The following is an 18,136-nucleotide window of genomic DNA, read 5'->3' as shown; positions in this document are numbered from 1 at the left end:
GTCGTTTGGCCAGGAAGCTCAGAGCCATCATGGCGGACCCTCCTTATACAGTGTCACAAAGACAAGGTTTCTCTTTGACTACACACCAAATTTCTCCCCAAGATTGTTTCTCAGTTCCACATCAATCAAATGATACACTTACCTATATTTTTCCTGAAAGCCCCATGCTTCCTCTGAAAATGAGTCTTCACTCTCTTGATGTCCGGTGTGCCCTGGCGTTCTACCTGAAAAGAATCAAACCCATTAGGAAATCACCAAGACTTTTTGTCATAGCAGAGACATTGCATGGGCAAGTCATATGTTATTTTCTTTGTTATTTTACATTTGGGGACAATGTATTCCTTCAAATCAGCGGCACTGCTATGGGTACCCGCATGGCCCCACAGTATGCCAACATTTTTATGGCTGACTTAGAACAACGCTTCCTCAGCTCTCGTCCCCTAATGCCCCAACTCTACTTGCGCTATATTGATGACATCTTCATCATCTGGACCCATGGAAAAGAAGCCCTTGAGGAATTCCACCATGATTTCAACAATTTCCATCCCACCATCAACCTCAGCCTGGTCCAGTCCACACAAGAGATCCACTTCCTGGACACTACAGTGCTAATAAACGATGGTCACATAAACACCACCCTATACCGGAAACCTACTGACCGCTATTCCTACCTACATGCCTCCAGCTTTCACCCTGACCACACCACACGATCCATTGTCTACAGCCAAGCTCTGCGATACAACCACATTTGCTCCAACCCCTCAGACAGAGACAAACACCTACAAGATCTCTATCAAGCATTCTTACAACTACAATACCCACCTGTTGAAGTGAAGAAACAGATTGATAGAGCCAGAAGAGTTCCCAGAAGTCACCTACTACAGGACAGGCCTAACAAAGAAAATAACAGAACGCCACTAGCCATCACCTTCAGCCCCCAACTAAAACCCCTCCAACGCATTATTAAGGATCTACAACCTATCCTGAAGGATGACCCAACACTCGCACAAATCTTGGGAGACAGGCCAGTCCTTGCCTACAGACAGCCCCCCAACCTGAAGCAAATACTCACCAGCAACCACATACCACACAACAGAACCATTAACCCAGGAACCTATCCTTGCAACAAAGCCCGTTGCCAACTGTGCACACATCTATTCAGGGGACACCATCACAGGGCCTAATAACATCAGCCACACTATCAGAGGCTCGTTCACCTGCACATCCACCAATGTGATATATGCCATCACGTGCCAGCAATGCCCCTCTCCCATGTACATTGGTCAAACTGGACAGTCTCTATGTAAAAGAATAAATGGACACAAATTAGATGTCAAGAATTATAACATTCATAAACCAGTCGGAGAACACTTCAATCTCTCTGGTCACGCGATTACAGACATGAAAGTTGCGATATTACAACAAAAAAACTTCAAAACCAGACTCCAGCGAGAGACTGTTGAATTGGAATTCATTTGCAAATTGGATACAATTAACTTAGGCTTGAATAGAGACTGGGAGTGGCTAAGTCATTATGCAAGGTAACCTATTTCCCCTTGTTTTTTCCTACCCCCCCCCCCTCAGACGTTCTTGTTAAACCCTGGATTTGTGCTGGAAATGGCCCACCTTGATTATCATACACATTGTAAGGAGAGTGATCACTTTAGATAAGCTATTACCAGCAGGAGAGTGGGGTGGGGGGAGAGAAAACCTTTTGTAGTGGTAAACACCCATTTTTTCATGCTTTGTGTGTATAAAAAGATCTTCTATACTTTCCACAGTATGCATCTGATGAAGTGAGCTGTAGCTCACGAAAGCTTATGCTCAAATAAATTGGCTAGTCTCTAAGGTGCCACAAGTACTCCTTTTCATTTCTGAAGTATCCTTGTTTAGTGAAGGTGGTTTTAAGTGTGTATCCCAGATGTTCTCTTTGAAGCAAATTTTGTGGTATCTAAGTGTGTGACTGTAGATAACAGACTTTTTGGTGCATCTGAGGTGGTTACTGGATCTATGGAGGTAAGTGTGGTGATCCATGGGTTTCTTGTATATAATAATTTTCAACTTCTGGGACACTGAGATCATCTACAATAACAGAACCCTACAAATGACTTTTTATACAATAAGTTGGTTCAATAAAAGACATTTACCTCACCTGCCTTGTCTCTATTATGACCCAGGGCATGGTAAGGGAAATCAGTTCTAAAGATTAAACTAAACTAGGAATTTTTTCCTATGCATCCCGAAGTCCCTACAAAGAAATATAACTATTTTCCTATAGGGAATCCTCAGGCTAGTTGTCATGAAATTCTTATTTTTAAAACTGTAGAAGTGTATCTCTTCAAAGAGAGCCCAAAAGTTCAATTTATAAAACTTACTTTTACAAAATTAGCTTATTTAAATAATATTATGGATTTTCTCTGTGCTTACATATGAATTCAAAGGTGAAATGGTGAGTAATTATTTTTACTATTTTGTTTTTTAAAGTAGCTATAATTTTATCTCCTAAGGGTCATTTTAGGTGTTAGGAATGTGTATTATTTTTATTGGAATAGTGCCTGAAGACCCCAGTCCCTGATTGGGGCCCCTTTTGGCTAGGCCTTGTACACACTTATAATGAGCAGGTAATCCTTGCTCCAAAGAGTTTACAATTCAGCCAACTGTTTCAGGGGAAATGTGCAACTTTGAATTTAGCTGCTGTTTTGAGGGGTTGCAGATGTATGTTCCACTCAAGTATGCACATGCCAAGCTCATCAAAGCCGGAGAACTTTGCCTTGCAGTACCATGGGGTGGTTCTTGTGTCTTCTGGCCCTTAGCCCCTCCCCAGGCTATTTAAGGGCTGCACTGATCCAATACCCCATAGTTCCTTCTCACCACCCACAGCTAGAGTCGCAGCATTTGGTGTAGTAGTTTACCTCACTGTTTGTTTCAGTTTTTTTCTGCAACTTTGTTGTATATAATTAATTGTTAGCATAGTTTAGTATTATCCTTAGATTTAGCTGTAGTACTTAGAATATATAGATAATTATCCTGGGTGATGCCCTCACCAGGGTTTAAACATTGCTCATTATGTAGAGTGGCTATCCCCAGTAGTGACCCCACACACTATGTTTGTTGTGCCTGGGAGAAGGGCATATTAAAGAGAGGTGCTCCATCTGCAAGTGATTTAAAAAGAGCACACAGGTGGTGAGGGACGAGTCTAAAGCAGCACCTTTTAGAACATGCCATCTGAGCCGCTTTAGCACTGGGCGCCTCCACAGATCATCTGGCCCCACACTCCTCTTTGGAGCTGACATGGAATGTTGCTCCTGGCTTGAGGACTGGTGCTTCCCCTAACAAGAAAGTTCTCCTTTCTCTGGTCCTTCAGGGAGAAGGTATATCACAATGACTTATGGAATAGCTTGGATGCCTCCTCCGCAGAGGTTGAGAGACCATTCAACAAAGTTTCAAGTGACTTTGATTTCTTTTCTCAGTGACTTTTCGATACTGGACATTTGCAGCACTGCTATGTGGTTTTCCATACATACTTCAACCAAATATTATGCTATTATGTCTGCGTCCAAACAAGGTCAGCGCATGACTTCTGCATTTGCGGAGGCTGGGCACGAGCACCCTAGAAATGGGGGGCCATGCCCCTTGCTCTGCTCTGAGGCCCACCCCCGCTTGGCCTTCTCCCCGCAAGGACCTGCCCACACTCCGCCCCAAGCCCTGCTCCGCCTCCCTCCCTGGCCCCCTCACCTGCCACTCGCACCTCTTCGCCCCCTCAAGCCCCTCACCCACTGGGGGCAGAAAGATGCAAGTGACAGGTGGGCCCTCGGGGGAAGGGGAGGAGCTGGAGCAGAAAGAGAAGCTGCACTGGAGGGGGGTAGGGGGGAAGTGGAGCAGCACAGGCGGGGCCACGGGGTAAGAGGATGAGCCAGAGTGGGGCCTCAGGGTGGCATGCCTCCAGAGGGAAATGCACCACATCCCTTTTGGGGAGGCTTAGCTTCCCCTGGCCTCTTATACCCGCCGCCCATGCGACCAGATCAGATGCAAATTTTGGGAAGGCGCTCTTGCAATTGCTCTTTAAGTAGATTCTGAGCCCTACCTCCTTCTGATACTGCTTATGAGTCATGTGAGTGGAATACACATCTGCAGCCACTCAAAGAAGAAAAGATGGTTACTTACCTGTAGTGTTACTCTTGTTCATGATGTGTGTGCAGACGTGTATGCCACAAGCCACCCTTCATCCCCTCTGCATCAAAGTCTCAATTCTTGACATTCAATGCAAAGAAACTGAGAGGTGTAGGGGCAGCCCCATCCTTAAGTAGCTTAGAGAGGGGCTAAGGGCCAGAGGGTATGAGCAGTGCCCCATACAGGTACTGTTAGGCAAAGTTATTTGGCTTTGGTGCGCTCGGTACACGCACACCTGCATGGAATACACATTGGCACCCACAGCTCAATGAACAGCCGTTACAGCACAGATACGTAACTGTCTTTTGCTTGGCAGGTAAGTAAAAACTATTTTACTATAATAGCCTAGTATAGGGATTCCTAATCTTTCAGAGCTGCCGATTCCCTCTCAGAATGTTTTTTGACCTCTTTTTCCAAAACCACTCATCCAAACTATGATTAGACTCTGTGGGGCCAGATTCTTGAAGGTATTTAGGCACCTAAAGATAGAGATAGGTACTTTTGAAAATCCTACTAGGTGTCCTAACTCCCGTTGATTTGAAGGGGAGTTATGCACCCAGCAGTTCTGGGAATCTTGCTAAGTACCTATCTGCATCTTTAAGTGCCTAAACACATTTTAAAATCTGGTGCTAGTAGACTAAAGTCAGGACTGTAATGTGTGAACTCCTGAATTCTAATTCCACTCACTAGATCTCCTTGGTGATGATTAGAATAACCATGGCAATTAGGTATTAGGATTAACTATTTATATAGCACACTGAAGTAATGAATAATTATTTTTACTATTTTGTTTCATAATGCAGTTATAATTTTTACCTTTTATAAATGTTGCGGTCATTTGAGATCTTAAATAGCTTTTCATACATAAGGAGAATTTATCAACATTCATTCCTTTTTTTTCAGCATATCACATTGATAAAGTAAAGATTAGAGGTTATTATGCATTTAAACTGACTGAAGAAAAATCAAAACCCAGATTTGGATTCTTCACTTCTGATTCAAGAGCCAAGTCTTCAATACAAATTTACAACAACCTGATTAGCCGCAATGGCTTTCCTGGAGAGTATTCTAGTGATCTATGTGATCAATCAGAGGAAAAAACACAGTGTACCTTCTGTTTGTTTCTCTCACAAGAGAAGCCTCTGATATTCTTTGGCTGCTGCCTTTTCTCCTCTTTTGTCCTGCTTCTAACAATTATAATTTTTCACAAAAGAAAAAGAAGAAAACTGTATAGGGCAAAAAACTTCCAACACATCTGTCCCCCATTTAAAAAGGGACACAAAGCTACTCTCAACTAGATTCATCACTGTCTGCATCTGCTTTCTGTATAGGATAAAGAGGATGGGACAATTTCTGAGAAGCACTATGTGAGTCACTCCAGTTATACACACCAAATAACATTCAGTGGAGGAATGGAAAATAATTACACAAGGGAGAAGAAAAACTGATGTTGACGGGTACCAGTGATTTTTATCGAGCTTTTGAAGCAAGTTAAATGGTTTCTCCTTGTGCCCTGGAATCATTTGTTAACTAGTTTGACTTGAAAAGATATTAAGCTGTGAGAACTGATGTGCACTTTTATATATGAATGTCTTCAAACTAGAAATTTTTGTGATGGACACTCAGATATGTTTGGTCATTAATAAGTTTGTATCTGCAGTTCTTTGCAAATGTGACAGCTTTAAAAAATTCCAGTTAAATTCAACACCAAGGATTAAAAAGTTTGGACCAGATACTGGTCTTAGTTGCAAAGGCATAAATCTGACTAACTTCATCATTGACATAAATGCCTAACTCTGACACTGGGAAAGTTGAGATTAGGTAATGGCTCCTAGGACAAGTTGGGAACAAGACATTATGATATACAACCACTGCTTGTTTTCCCCTGGAAGGTAGGGACAAAAATCAGTCAGTCGTGTACAGATTTTTATTACTGGAAACCATTAAAACAAGCTGTATCTATTAATCCATCACAGAAAATAGATATGCACACAACTATAAGTAATATGTATTTATTTCTGGAAAATGTGCAAACTAGCTGAGCCTCCTGTACTCTTGGTAAACTGCCAGTGCAGCCCTCAGTGTTGCAAATCCTGTCATAAAGAAAGATGAGAGCAGTTTGTTTAGAAATGTCTATTCTCTCAAGAATTCTATGTGTATTCTATTAAAAAAATGACATTTTCACAGGCTGATAGGTGTCTCAAAACTACCTTATTTTCACTAAACCTCTTGTCTAACATATTTGTGTTTACAGAGATTACATTTACCCCACAATGTGTCTTACAAACTGTATTTTATGTGATGTTTAGAGATTGAGATGTTCCCATTCACATTGGTTTACTTTTTCTCTTGGCTCATTTGGTTAGTGGACAAAGCTCCCAGATATTGTTTCAGCACCCACAGTCTATTTCTACGCTACAAAGTCTTTGGCAGCATAGCTCCCATGGATAGATGCAGCATACACAGAGAGCAGCTTTTCTTGTGGTGTAGGAACACCACAGTCCCAAACAATATTAGCTATGCTGCTAAAAGCTGTCCTTTGTGGGCATAGTTGCATCTACACTGATGGTGTGTTTTTTCTTAAACATAGCAGTGTCAGTCAGGGGTGTGTTTATTCACACCCTCAGCTACCTTGTCAGCACAGCAATGCTTGAATTTGCAATAGAAATAGAATAAATGTGATATTCCTTTTGGAAGCCTGCAGTTTGGGTATAACTAGCCTGTTGTCTGGATAAATGTACTGAATAGGATGGCATGGTGTCATATATACCAGCCATAATTCTGGGTCCTTTGGGTTTGGGTTCTTTGCAGCCCAGCATCTGAGCACCTCATCATATGCCTATGCTAAATATCTGAAAAAAGACACATCTCTCTGTAAAAAGAAAAGGAGTACTTGTGGCACCTTAGAGACTAACCAATTTATTTGAGCATAAGCTTTCGTGAGCTACAGCTCACTTCACCGGATGCATACTGTGGAGTGAGCTGTAGCTCACGAAAGCTTATGCTCAAATAAATTGGTTAGTCTCTAAGGTGCCACAAGTACTCCTTTTCTTTTTGTGAATACAGACTAACACGGCTGTTACTCTGACACCTCTCTATGGGTTCCTTTCACATATTAAGCTTGCATATACATAAAAGGCTAGGTCCAATTCTCTAGTGCGTTAGCCACCTTGGGCTTATTTTCTCTATCCATATCCTCCACCTGATACAGCAGGGTGAACATATCCTCCTTTCCAAATTTTGTTTTCCCTAAGTGTTTGATAAATTCTCATAGCACTCCCCATTCTCAAAAGAACTTGTGGTCAGTGTGTAAGCATGAGTAGCCTGCTACCTCCTTTGGGGGGGGGGGGGGAGAGGAAAGCATCAGCCCACTCTATTTCAGTTAAAACATCTGTCTTGGGTGCATTGCCTCCGTGCATCCCACTTTCGGTCACCTGCCTCCTCAGCCCAGGGCCATGCTTCCCCCACACTTAACCCCTGCATCCCAAGAAAGAGGCAGCCCTCCCACACCTCAAAGGACCAGTTTTCCACTGCCCTAGGTGGGGGCAGAACTGCAGCTCTGAACATGGTGCACAAAGGCCTACTTCCAGCCCCCTCCCTTGCAGGGAGATGCTGGCAACCCTCACCATTACAGCTGGGGGGGGGGGCACGGGGGCTGGCTGGCTGGGATGCCTGAACGCTCCTGCAGGGAGGCTCTTATTTGAGCACCCTTGGGTGGTCCAGTCACCTTCCCCAACCTTGGCCTCTGAGCCCAAGTCCCTGCTCCCAGAATCACTCCAGAGACTCTGTCCCAGTTCTCCCTTAGTCAGGGCTCCTCTAACACCTCCATCCCCCTTGACTGAGCCACAACCCTGCTCCCCACTTACCACCTGCTGCTGGGTGTACAATCCTAGCAGTGAGCCCAGGGGCTGTGTGCCTGCCACCTTCAGCAGCCTGGATGGCTGCTGCCACCACCACCCAGCTCCAGGTGCTCACCCCAGAAATAGGTATTGCTCTCATAGCTGTGGTCCTACCCCTGCCACTCCTGGAGGCAATTGGGGAGGGGGACACACACTTTGCCCTAGCAGCTACTGCTGCTGTAGTGTGGCTGAGTTCTCCAGCCAGGCCCCTTCTAGGAATCGTTGCAGCAGCAAGCTATCCCCACCAAAGGGCACATGGATCCCAAAGAAGGTTTTAAATTGAGGGGTGTGCGTGTGTGCGCAAAGAGCCAATTGCATGCCATGTGCCCGTCTGGCCTATGGGAGGAAGAGACTCCCCTTCTATCTGCCAGGCACATTCCAACATGTGACACTAGGGACAGGCTCTCCCCTCATGCCACCTCCACTATTGTCCCATTCAGCCAACAGGAGGTGGAAAAGCCCCTTCCAGCATGTATCAGAGCCAGAAGAAGGGCTCTCCCCTCCTGAGAAAGGGAGTTACAGTAGGCATGAGCTTATGCATACAAGAATCATCATACACACATTCTGTTGTAACCATGGTTGATAGCCTACCAACCATTGTGAAGGGAAGCTCCCAGATCAACCCTGCAACTCCACAAATCTCTGGGGCAACAATGGCAGGTAGGGCCAAGGCATGTACACCTACATGCATCAGTGGAGGGACTGAGAGCACAACAGGCTGGGGTATTTTTGTTCATCCTGGTGACATGGCAGACAGGATGCAAGGCCACTTTGTCAATGTAGGAAGCAATTAGAGGAAGGACAGATCTCTCCTCAAGGACACAGAGAAGCAGGAGAAAGGCAGTCTTAAAGTTATGTTTGTTTGTAAAAGATATTCTAGTTAAGCAGAAACAGTGTACTAGTTTTGAGGCTTATCTCCTACTTTGAGAGATTGCATCATTTAAATTTTAACTGTATTTTGCATACAAAACTGCAGAGCTTTGCATTTATTCCCACACTTCTTTACAAAGTAAGTATTTCTTCAAAGCTTATATGTATAAGTTAATAATGGTACTGCAGATTTTATATGCAAAGTGTTATGTGACAGGGCTACAGTCACCACAAATTTGTTAGCTCTGCAGCCATACACTGAGAAAAACTCAACCATGGAGCGGTTCACTCCAAGCTGACAGAAGGTACCCACAATATTCAAAGCATCTATTTAGACTTTGCAGCGAAGACCCATGATTTCTGCAGCAGACAGGGAATTTTTGCAGTAGTTTCATTTAAATACAGTGGTATTTAAATAACTGAAAATATCACAATGGTAGTCTTGTTTTTGACTAAATTCATAAAGGTCTTACTCAATTAAATGGCAATTTTTGTCTGTAGCCCAGTAACTTGATCATAGTTCTAAATTTCAGAGACCATTGTATTCATCAGTGTCCAAATTCCTACTCATTTTTCAGGAAAAACTGAAGACATCAAAAGGGAGAAAATGGGGAACACATGAAGCCCCCCAGCCACTTCCAAACACCTCATAAATGGTCTAAAATTGCCTAGCAGACAATATTCCTATCTCATCTCAGCCTGTCCTCCCACTAGTTTAACATGTTCACACCCTTCAATGATTTATTCCTCAGGCAGAAAAATGCTAGGGGAAGAAGGTGACATGGGAGATGAATGGGGGGCACAGAGCCCCTTCCATGGAGGAATGAGGGTTCAGAGCCCCCACTATAGGGGGCAAAAGGGGGGGACCTGGAATGGGTGGAAGGAAGAATGGGGCATAGAACCCCTGGTGAGGGAAAACTGGAGGCACTGCTCTGGGAATGGAGTGCACAAAGAGCTCCTTCCATGGGAGTCTTAGAGAAACCCTGGTGAGGGCACTGCAGGGAGTCCTGGAAACAAAGAGGGATGGACAGTAGCACATATGGAGTTTGTGGAGTGCAATAGAGGGATGCATGCGAGGAACTTGGCCTACACGAGCTACAAAGTGTGCAGCCCCTACTGATATTTGGATTTTATTCTATTGTCCTCATCTTTAGTCTTCAGTTTACAATGATAACTTGACTAAAGCAGCTGTTGGTGAAGCAGATTTTAGGAACTGTCAAGGTAATCTGAACCTTTGAAGTCAGAGAAAGAACGAAATGGGATTATCGAACAAACATATTAGAGTTTGCTTCTTCTGCTGAAGTGATCAACAGTTTTCACCATTTAAAAAATCTTTGTTTCAGAGTTAGCACTTCAATTACATGAACTGGACAGTCCACACATCTCAGAGAAATCATTTCAGGCTGCTTTCTTTTACACTAAGGTGCTGAGAGGCTATGAGTTACGTACACTGTTAATGGATTGCAAAAACATATACAACAGTCTACTATGGCATCTTGCAAAACTAACTTGGGGAACTGCTTCTCCAAAGAGTAATATTTTAAGATAATTTTAAATTTAATATAATACACCGAATTATAGCCATTGTTATTCAGATCTTAAAGTCAGAAGCCAAAATGTGGAATATTTGTTTTATTATTTTTTTCTTTTTTAAACACATCATTGTGTTCAGTGTTACACCAGACTTCCCATTCGGTACTTGCTGTATCAAGTAGTAAGTTACGGATGTCCCACTTGTGGCTTGTTTCAGAATCTAGACAACTGAAAGTAAGAAGAGTGCTAAATTATAAAACAATATATACAGTTTTAAGCTTTACTATGTCAGTGCAATCCCCTCTAAATTCCCTTAGATTTATTATTAAAAGTTTGTGGATATCTCAATATATTTTAAAAGCATATCTGATATAAAGGATAGAAAACTGTTCTACTTGTTAAGCACCACTCAAGAATTCAGACATAGAATCTTGTCACATTTTGATCATTTAAGCAGGAACACAGTTCAAATGCAATGCAAGTAGCTGTTCTTCACCCATTTTTCAGTTGGGTTGACTAAAGCAAATGGTCAAAGTCAATGGCTCAAGAGTAACTAATCCTCTCCCTCCCTCAAAAGAACAGCACTAAAATGGAATAAATAGTCTTGCACATGGCTAAAGTGACTTCTACATAGCAGGTGATAACAGGGTTGATGTTTTAAATTGGCTTTGTCTGGGTGGAATATGTCTGTTTCAAGTGGAATCCACTGATACTAAAAAGTTAAAATTGCTGTACTAAAACTTTAGTAAAGTTAAAATAGAAATAGCCAATTTGCATATTCCCTTGCTTTTATGCTGCAGAAGGTACTCATGACACTAATTTTAAATGCAACTTGAGACTATTGCAGCCATCTGACACGCTGGTATATTTTGCAAACAAAATATAATCTTATTTGGATGAAAAAGCTGGTGGTATAAACTTCTGCAGACTGGTGAAAAAATCCTAAAGGAAAAGCTTGTAGCACCATCTAACTGAAAGTTACTTCCATAATATTAAGTGTTTTAGTTTCATTGTTTGGTAACAGAGGACAAATATAAATGCATCAAGAAACTCAGTAATCAAACAATAGTGCATCAATTATTCAAAGTTAAAAAAATTATCTGCTCCTCAAGTGAAGGGATGTCATGTTGGTGGGTTTACAGCTACTGAATGGCAAAAATACTAGGCAATGAATATGTTGCTAAATCTTCCTATCAATACACTGCTCTGTGCCATCACCAAACTAAGGAGCAAAAGTCTTACCACCAAATTCAAATGAGTCTGCACTCCAATGCCTCAAACCACATAGGAACCTGAATAGCAGCTCAAGAGTGACAAAATATTGCTTGAAGACCTCAGCTATGGCATTATGCACCATGCTCAGGAGAACAAAGCCCAGACCTGATCTACTCTTAAGTTTTACCAATCTGTGTCAGTCAGGGTTGCAATTTTTTACTGACAATTATACCAGTAAAAGCTCGTGTGGATGCATCTGTACTAGTATAGAGGTGCTTTAATATTAGCATTGCTTATTTTGCTTCCTGAATCAGAAAAAACTACACTGGTTTGAGCACTTTTATATCAATATAATTACATTTAACCATACTGGGGGTTGCCTCTAACATATACTTAAAGCAGAAAAACTTAACTATAGACAAGTCCCTACTAGCAAGTTACTTTTCATGTTAGCTGTTCAAGAGCACTGCCCCACGCACCCGTATTGATCATTCCCTGTTCCCAAAAATCTGCTAAAGTCTTTAAGACGGGGACCTGATTTATCAAATTACACATGTACCTTTGAAATTATAATACAGACTGTTACTGCATAAAATACCAACCTATTATAGTTTTATTCATCAGCCTGTTGTACTGTTCCCTTCTCGGAAACATAGATACCATCCAAGAATTTTCTGATATCCTTGTTCTTGACTGTGGTGGCCTGCTGGATCAAGGCAGCTGCAGAAAAAACAAGAAATTTAAGACATAGCAAAGCTAACTCAGCCCATTCTTATACACACTGCAACATTTCAGCTGATGACACAGAACTCAAACCGGAGATGAAATAGCTTAGAAGGGATACTGCCAACTTGAAATGACTAAACTTCTTTTTAAGCAGCCTGGAACTTTCAGGTGCCACCTCCTCTCACCAATAAGAGTTTTACAATAATGGTTTTAAATGTTTTTCTGCTGCTGCATAAAAGACAAACAAAATAAAGCTATACAGGGTCACTTTTACTGCTTTCCAAGTAAATGCACTGACAATCTTTGTGTCTTCCATTCTTACGCAATAAGTTGTACTTAATTTCTAGACAGAAGTTGATTTGAGCTATCACTTCAATTCAGTGAAGTTTTTCAGGAACAGCTTGTTAAAATATAAAAAAAAAGTTCCTGAATTAAACTGACACCTGCAAATTAAATGGCTACTCCTACAGCTTAGTGACACATCTCTCTCCCTCCATAAATACTTAATATACAAACCTGAGTTTGATACCAATTCAATGTCATTCCCTTCAAGAATCAACTCATCCTTCTGGGCTTGAGATACTGCACAGGCAACACCTAAGGGAAAGGAAAGTACACAGTAAGCTGTATGTTTATCTGTGGAGGTATGGCAGATGCACTTTATGTAACTTCTAAACATTCAAGGAAAAACAGTCGCTGTTTCAGAAATCCTGTTTGACTTCATTTATAGATCCATAAAAGACTATATGGATATTACAATAATTAGCTTCCCATTATTTATTACAATAGCATCCAGAGGAGGACTGCCCCCTGCTTTGTGCTAGGCACTATTATACATAAAGTTTCAGCTGCTTTCCATTATAAAGCAGATTAAAACCTTCTCACCCTGTAACTCAAATCAAAACCACCACCTGAAGTGTAACATTAACAGATACAAGAGTTTGAAAATTTAAGAATCCATTTTGGATAGTCTAACAGCTTGGTCTGTTAAGCTCCAAATTTGGCTGAACATTATTCAGTTACCACTTGGGCACTTCAGAAATTCTGATGGCTAGTTTTGGATATGTCTGCTACTTCCTTTTTTAATTCAAGAACTGCACAAGTGAGATTAGTGAGGCCAGCCATTAGATCAAAATTTTACCTCTTACCCTCCATGCAGACCAAAGACATTCCTGTATCTTCACACAGTCCTCAAAGACCCACCACTATCAACGCCATTATAAACCACAAAAATAAGGTAGCCAAATAGACAGAGTGACAGCACCCACATAAATATCAGCCCTTATTGTATCTGCTAATGTTGTCTGAGATGCAACCAGTTATCTAACCTGATGCTTTCATCCAAAGTGGAGATCAAACAGATCAACCTGATTTACTCTAAAGTCCTTCCCATTGTCTGGTAATGGGTGTCCATTATAGACCTTATTCATATCTGGCTGTGAATTCACAAGCTTTAGACAATCCTGAATATGAGCAAGAGCTGATTAATTCATTTACTCTAACCTGCTTGTCAAAATGTCAAATCAAACACTTAAGTATTTTTTGTGAATTAAGTTGTAGTACAATGGGTAAGGCTATTTTATAGGAATGCCTCCAATGGCAGATATTTACTCTCTACAGGTATAAAATGCAGTTAGGGTTACATGTCCATTTGTCCAATAAACTTAACCAAAATGGCTACTGCCACAAACACATAACATACTGATGGGTTACAGATAAGAGTGTATGTCAAATGAATAAGCTTGTTTGAAATTGTACTTTTGAAAGATTTCTGCAGACAGGCTGCAAACTAAGCTTTTCATATGCATCCTTAAAATAAATGTAAAATTCTTACAGCAGTTAATTTTTCTGTACTCACTGTATTAAAGAGACTTAACACTGACCTCTCTACATAAAGCTACAACTTTACAAGCTTCATCAAGATTGCTATTTTTTTAAGTCTAAATTAAATATTTCAAGTGATAATGAAAAATGTTTAGAACAAAGCCAACAGCAGAAGTTTATCATGCATGTATCTTGGAAACTAACAAAATCAAGATTGCATATGCGAGAGTGCCGATGCAAAATACGGGACCCTCAGAAAAAGTGTGGATCTATCCTGGTTTATTAAGAGATTGATTTTTTCAGTAGAAGCTGTGAATGATCAACATCTGAAAATCACAATCTGTTGTGAGCACCTAGCACCTTTGAAAGTCAGGCCATAAACAATATGTCTTCTGATGCCCATTACAAAGTTCACAGCATCAAATCGTACTACAAGCAAGTTTGTTACAACAACACATTTACAGCATGTCCACTTCAATTTGCAAAGTATAAGGCCTCTAACTAGACTTACCTGGTCTCATGCGTACCCTGCGGATATATTTCTCTCCCAGGAAGTTACGGATTTCCACAAGTGAGCCATTTTCTTGTATAACTACGTTGATGGGGAAGTGAGCATACACAGACCTCATTTTGTAACGAAAGCCCTGGGAGTAACCAAATCAAAAATTTCACCATGAAACTCAAATGTGTTACAGCAGCATTTCTCAAACTGAGGTCTGCAAGGGTACTCCAGGGGGTCTGCAGGCCCCCGCACATCAACTCAACTCCTCCCCCACCTTCCCAGCATCTCCTGCACACCAGAGAAGTCCAGGAGGCCCTGAGAGGGAGGAGTAGGAGGGGGGACAGGGCCCACTCAGGGTAAGGGGCAGAATCATGTCCGGGGCAGCCTCGCTGATCAACTCCTCCCGCAGCTCCCCTGCGTGCAGGAGGCACTGGGAAGGAAGGTGCTCGGGAGGGGGTGGGAGGGACGGGGGGTTCAGGGAAGAGGAGGGGCAGGGTTGGAGCGGTGGCGGGAAGAGGTGGGGCTGGACCTTGGAGGAAGGGGTGGAGTGGGGCCAGGCCTAAGTGTTGGGTGCTGGGAGTAGGCAGCAAATTTTAAAATCAAAATGGGGGTCCTTGGGTTACTGAAGTTTGAGAACCGCTGTGTTACAGAACTATAAGACTGCAGAACTAGGAGACACATTTAAGAGTTACTTGACAAATGTGATGAAATGTTAGACGGTTTCTGAAGAGTATTTTAACTTTTAATACAGAAGAGTTGCTTTTGAAGAATCAAGCCCTAAAGATCTTTAATGTTTCTGCTTAACGTTCTCTCCCAACTCTAAAGTGATCTCACTGGCAAAGGCAAGATCACAGGTAGCCCACACTGTATAGAGTACCTTTCATTTAGCATGGTTACAAAAATTCTCATAAGAATGAAGTTGTCTGATATTGTTAAGCATCAAATGACAAATATTCTATTTCAAAATAAAACTTACCAATGTGACACCCTTGATCATGTTTTGAACATGACTGCAAATTGTACGAACAGTTGCCAGCTCCTTTCTGTTACCCCACCATTTGTCAACCCGTAGCTATAATAAAAGTTCAGTGAAGTGTTCAGTTTCGATTCAGAATTAACAAACATATTACACATAAGGAATTAAACTGGTTTTTGTATAACCTTCAGCAAATCACTTAATCCCCACAAACCTCAATTTCCCCATTTGTGAAATGGAGCTTTTAATATGTATAAAGGACTCTGAGGAATACTGATGCAAAGTGCTTTAAAACCCTCAGATGACAAATTTGTGTGAATGCAAAATATTGAACAGGCAAAGAAAGTACAGGGCAGTAACAAAGCAAACTTCCTGGCATTGTTCCATCAACCTTTTCCTGTATGGACTGTCTAGGTGAGAAGCTAGCTCCTTTTCTATATACATAGAAATATTTGACCTCTCCAGACTGCCAACTATGGTGATGGCAAGTTTTGTGCTTGTTCATTAGCAAAAGCATTAACCAATTTCACATATCACCAGGCAGCCCTCCAAGGGCGTATTTCTTAATCTATGCACTGGAAATTGTATGCCATCCCCTACACATTAAGCAAAACACTAATGTGCCAGACCCATACTCTTTACCTCAAACATTTTAAGCAGGTTTTAATTCTCACTTTGTCAAATGTTCATTCAAAAGGTGTTAGGTTAGGCAAATGTTTTTAGAATGTCTTGTTTAGAAAAACTTGAAAATATGACTTCCCAGTAAGCAGAATCAAGCTTTCTATCTAGCCTCCTTGTAATCACCACCAAACACCAATTGAACTTGGTGATGAATGCATAGCTAAGGTACCAATGAGCACACCCCCCCCCCCCAAGTCATGGCCCAGCGGAACTGGAAAAGAAATTTGAAAGAGCAGACCAGGCACATCAGCTACCTTCATCTGCTATTAAATGACATATCCAAGAAAACTTAACTAAGATGCACTGAGCTATCAATGCAGCAGAATTCTAGGTTAATCTTGCCTACTACATATAGTTACAGTTTAAGTAATAAAATACTATAGCTGAACAAAATTAATTTGGGAAATCTAAAAGCATCCTTCAGTAAATGAATAAAACGTTCATTCAACATTTCTAATTACATACATACCCCACAATTTTTAACACTGAAAACCTCCCCAAAACTGTAGCTCCAAAACTGAACATTTAAAAAGAGCATGCCCGCTGACAGACACTCATAATACCTGACTGCATATCAATACTGAACCCTGGCTCAAACACCCAAGATGCGCCTAGCCACCTTAGAAACTTATATGATCCCTTGAGCACCCCACAATCTTTAGTATTTAGACTCACAGTACCCTGTGATGTAAGAAAATACTACTGTCACTTTTTAAAAAAATAAGAACTCAGACAAGCAAGGCTAAGTGACTTTCCAAAAAATCACATAGGACGTTCGTGGCAGAGCAGGGACTTAAACTTAAGTCCCTCATTAGTACCCCAGACACAAGATCATCCTTTCTCTCTCTGAATATGGAAATAATCCCAAAATATCCCTACAATGCTCACCTTCTTGTGCTTCTTTCCCAAGAGGGAGAGCTCTACATTGATGTGGTTAAAATCCCGTCGCAAGGTTCCTCTGGGACCTTTCACAATAACTGCCCGGCCCTTCAGAGAAATATCGACTGGAAGACAAGAAAATCTAGTGTTAACCTGTTGCAGGACGAGAGTACAAAGCTTACGTGCCACTAGCAAGGGACTGTACCTTTCTCCGGGATGTCAACAGTCTGGTTGCTGAGAATGGTCTTCATTCTACAACGACAACCACAGGGTGAGGGCAGAGACAACAGAGACCCCGCACTGCGCCTTCCCCAGCCAGCCAGACCCAGCCCAGCCTCTCCGACCCGGGGCCCACAGGCCAAGGGAGCGGCCGCGCCGCCGCTCCACGCCCCGGCCACGCCGCGCAGGGGGCCCGGAACGCGGCTAGCGAGCTGTCCCGCGCCTGGGCCCCCGCCATGAACACTCCACAACAGGGGCCAGGGATCACTGCGGGCGGGGCAGGCTCAGACCCGCGAGCGGCGAGTGGCCGCCGCAGACCTGGCCTAGCAGCTCCCGCCCGGCTCGGGGAACCAGCGCCGGGCCCCGGCCGAGCTTCCCCGAGACCGGGGGGGGGGAGGGGATCTGTGCCGTGGGCTCTCCCCGCCGGGCCGGGGACAGGCACATCCCCAGGGCGGCCAGGACAGTCCCTAGAGCCGCCCTGTGCCCGGCGCGGCATCGTCGGGGCGCGGGGGGGGCCCTGGTGCCGCGGATGGAAGCAGATCGCGGACAGGGGACAGCCCTTACCTCGCTGCAGACCGAGGGGAAAGGGAGAGCGTCTTTCGTCATCGCGTTCTTGTATCCCGTCCCCCTAGGCCTGACGTC

General features: G+C 42.7%; 2 protein-coding genes across 3 annotated transcripts in view; one reads left to right on the top strand and one right to left on the bottom strand.

The window, feature by feature from the left end:
• Positions 1-5,710, top strand: part of KLB (klotho beta) — a 51,996-nt gene extending 46,286 nt beyond the window's left edge. The window contains 1 exon segment of the mRNA XM_074951552.1: positions 5,074-5,710. Within this exon segment, the coding sequence (XP_074807653.1) occupies positions 5,074-5,468 (395 nt within the window). The 3' untranslated portion in view covers positions 5,469-5,710.
• RPL9 (ribosomal protein L9) lies at positions 206-18,136 on the bottom strand. 2 transcript variants are annotated; one of them, XM_074951551.1, is made up of 8 exons: positions 18,059-18,136; positions 17,481-17,527; positions 17,285-17,400; positions 15,716-15,811; positions 14,749-14,881; positions 12,930-13,010; positions 12,290-12,407; positions 206-224 (listed from the first exon to the last, which is right to left on the bottom strand). In XM_074951551.1, exons 2-7 carry the CDS (start codon positions 17,524-17,526, stop codon positions 12,301-12,303), a joined length of 579 nt encoding a protein of 192 aa, XP_074807652.1. In that variant the 5' UTR covers position 17,527; positions 18,059-18,136; the 3' UTR covers positions 206-224; positions 12,290-12,300. The 2 variants fall into 2 exon arrangements, with proteins under 2 accessions (XP_074807652.1, XP_074807651.1); XM_074951550.1 differs by lacking the exon at positions 206-224 and adding an exon at positions 10,557-10,700.

Source organism: Natator depressus, chromosome 4 (assembly GCF_965152275.1).
Source record: "Natator depressus isolate rNatDep1 chromosome 4, rNatDep2.hap1, whole genome shotgun sequence".
In the NCBI taxonomy this organism is placed as follows: Eukaryota; Metazoa; Chordata; order Testudines; family Cheloniidae; genus Natator; species Natator depressus.
Note: the sequence above shows the minus strand (reverse complement) of the source record. Positions and strands in the feature narration are given on the sequence as shown.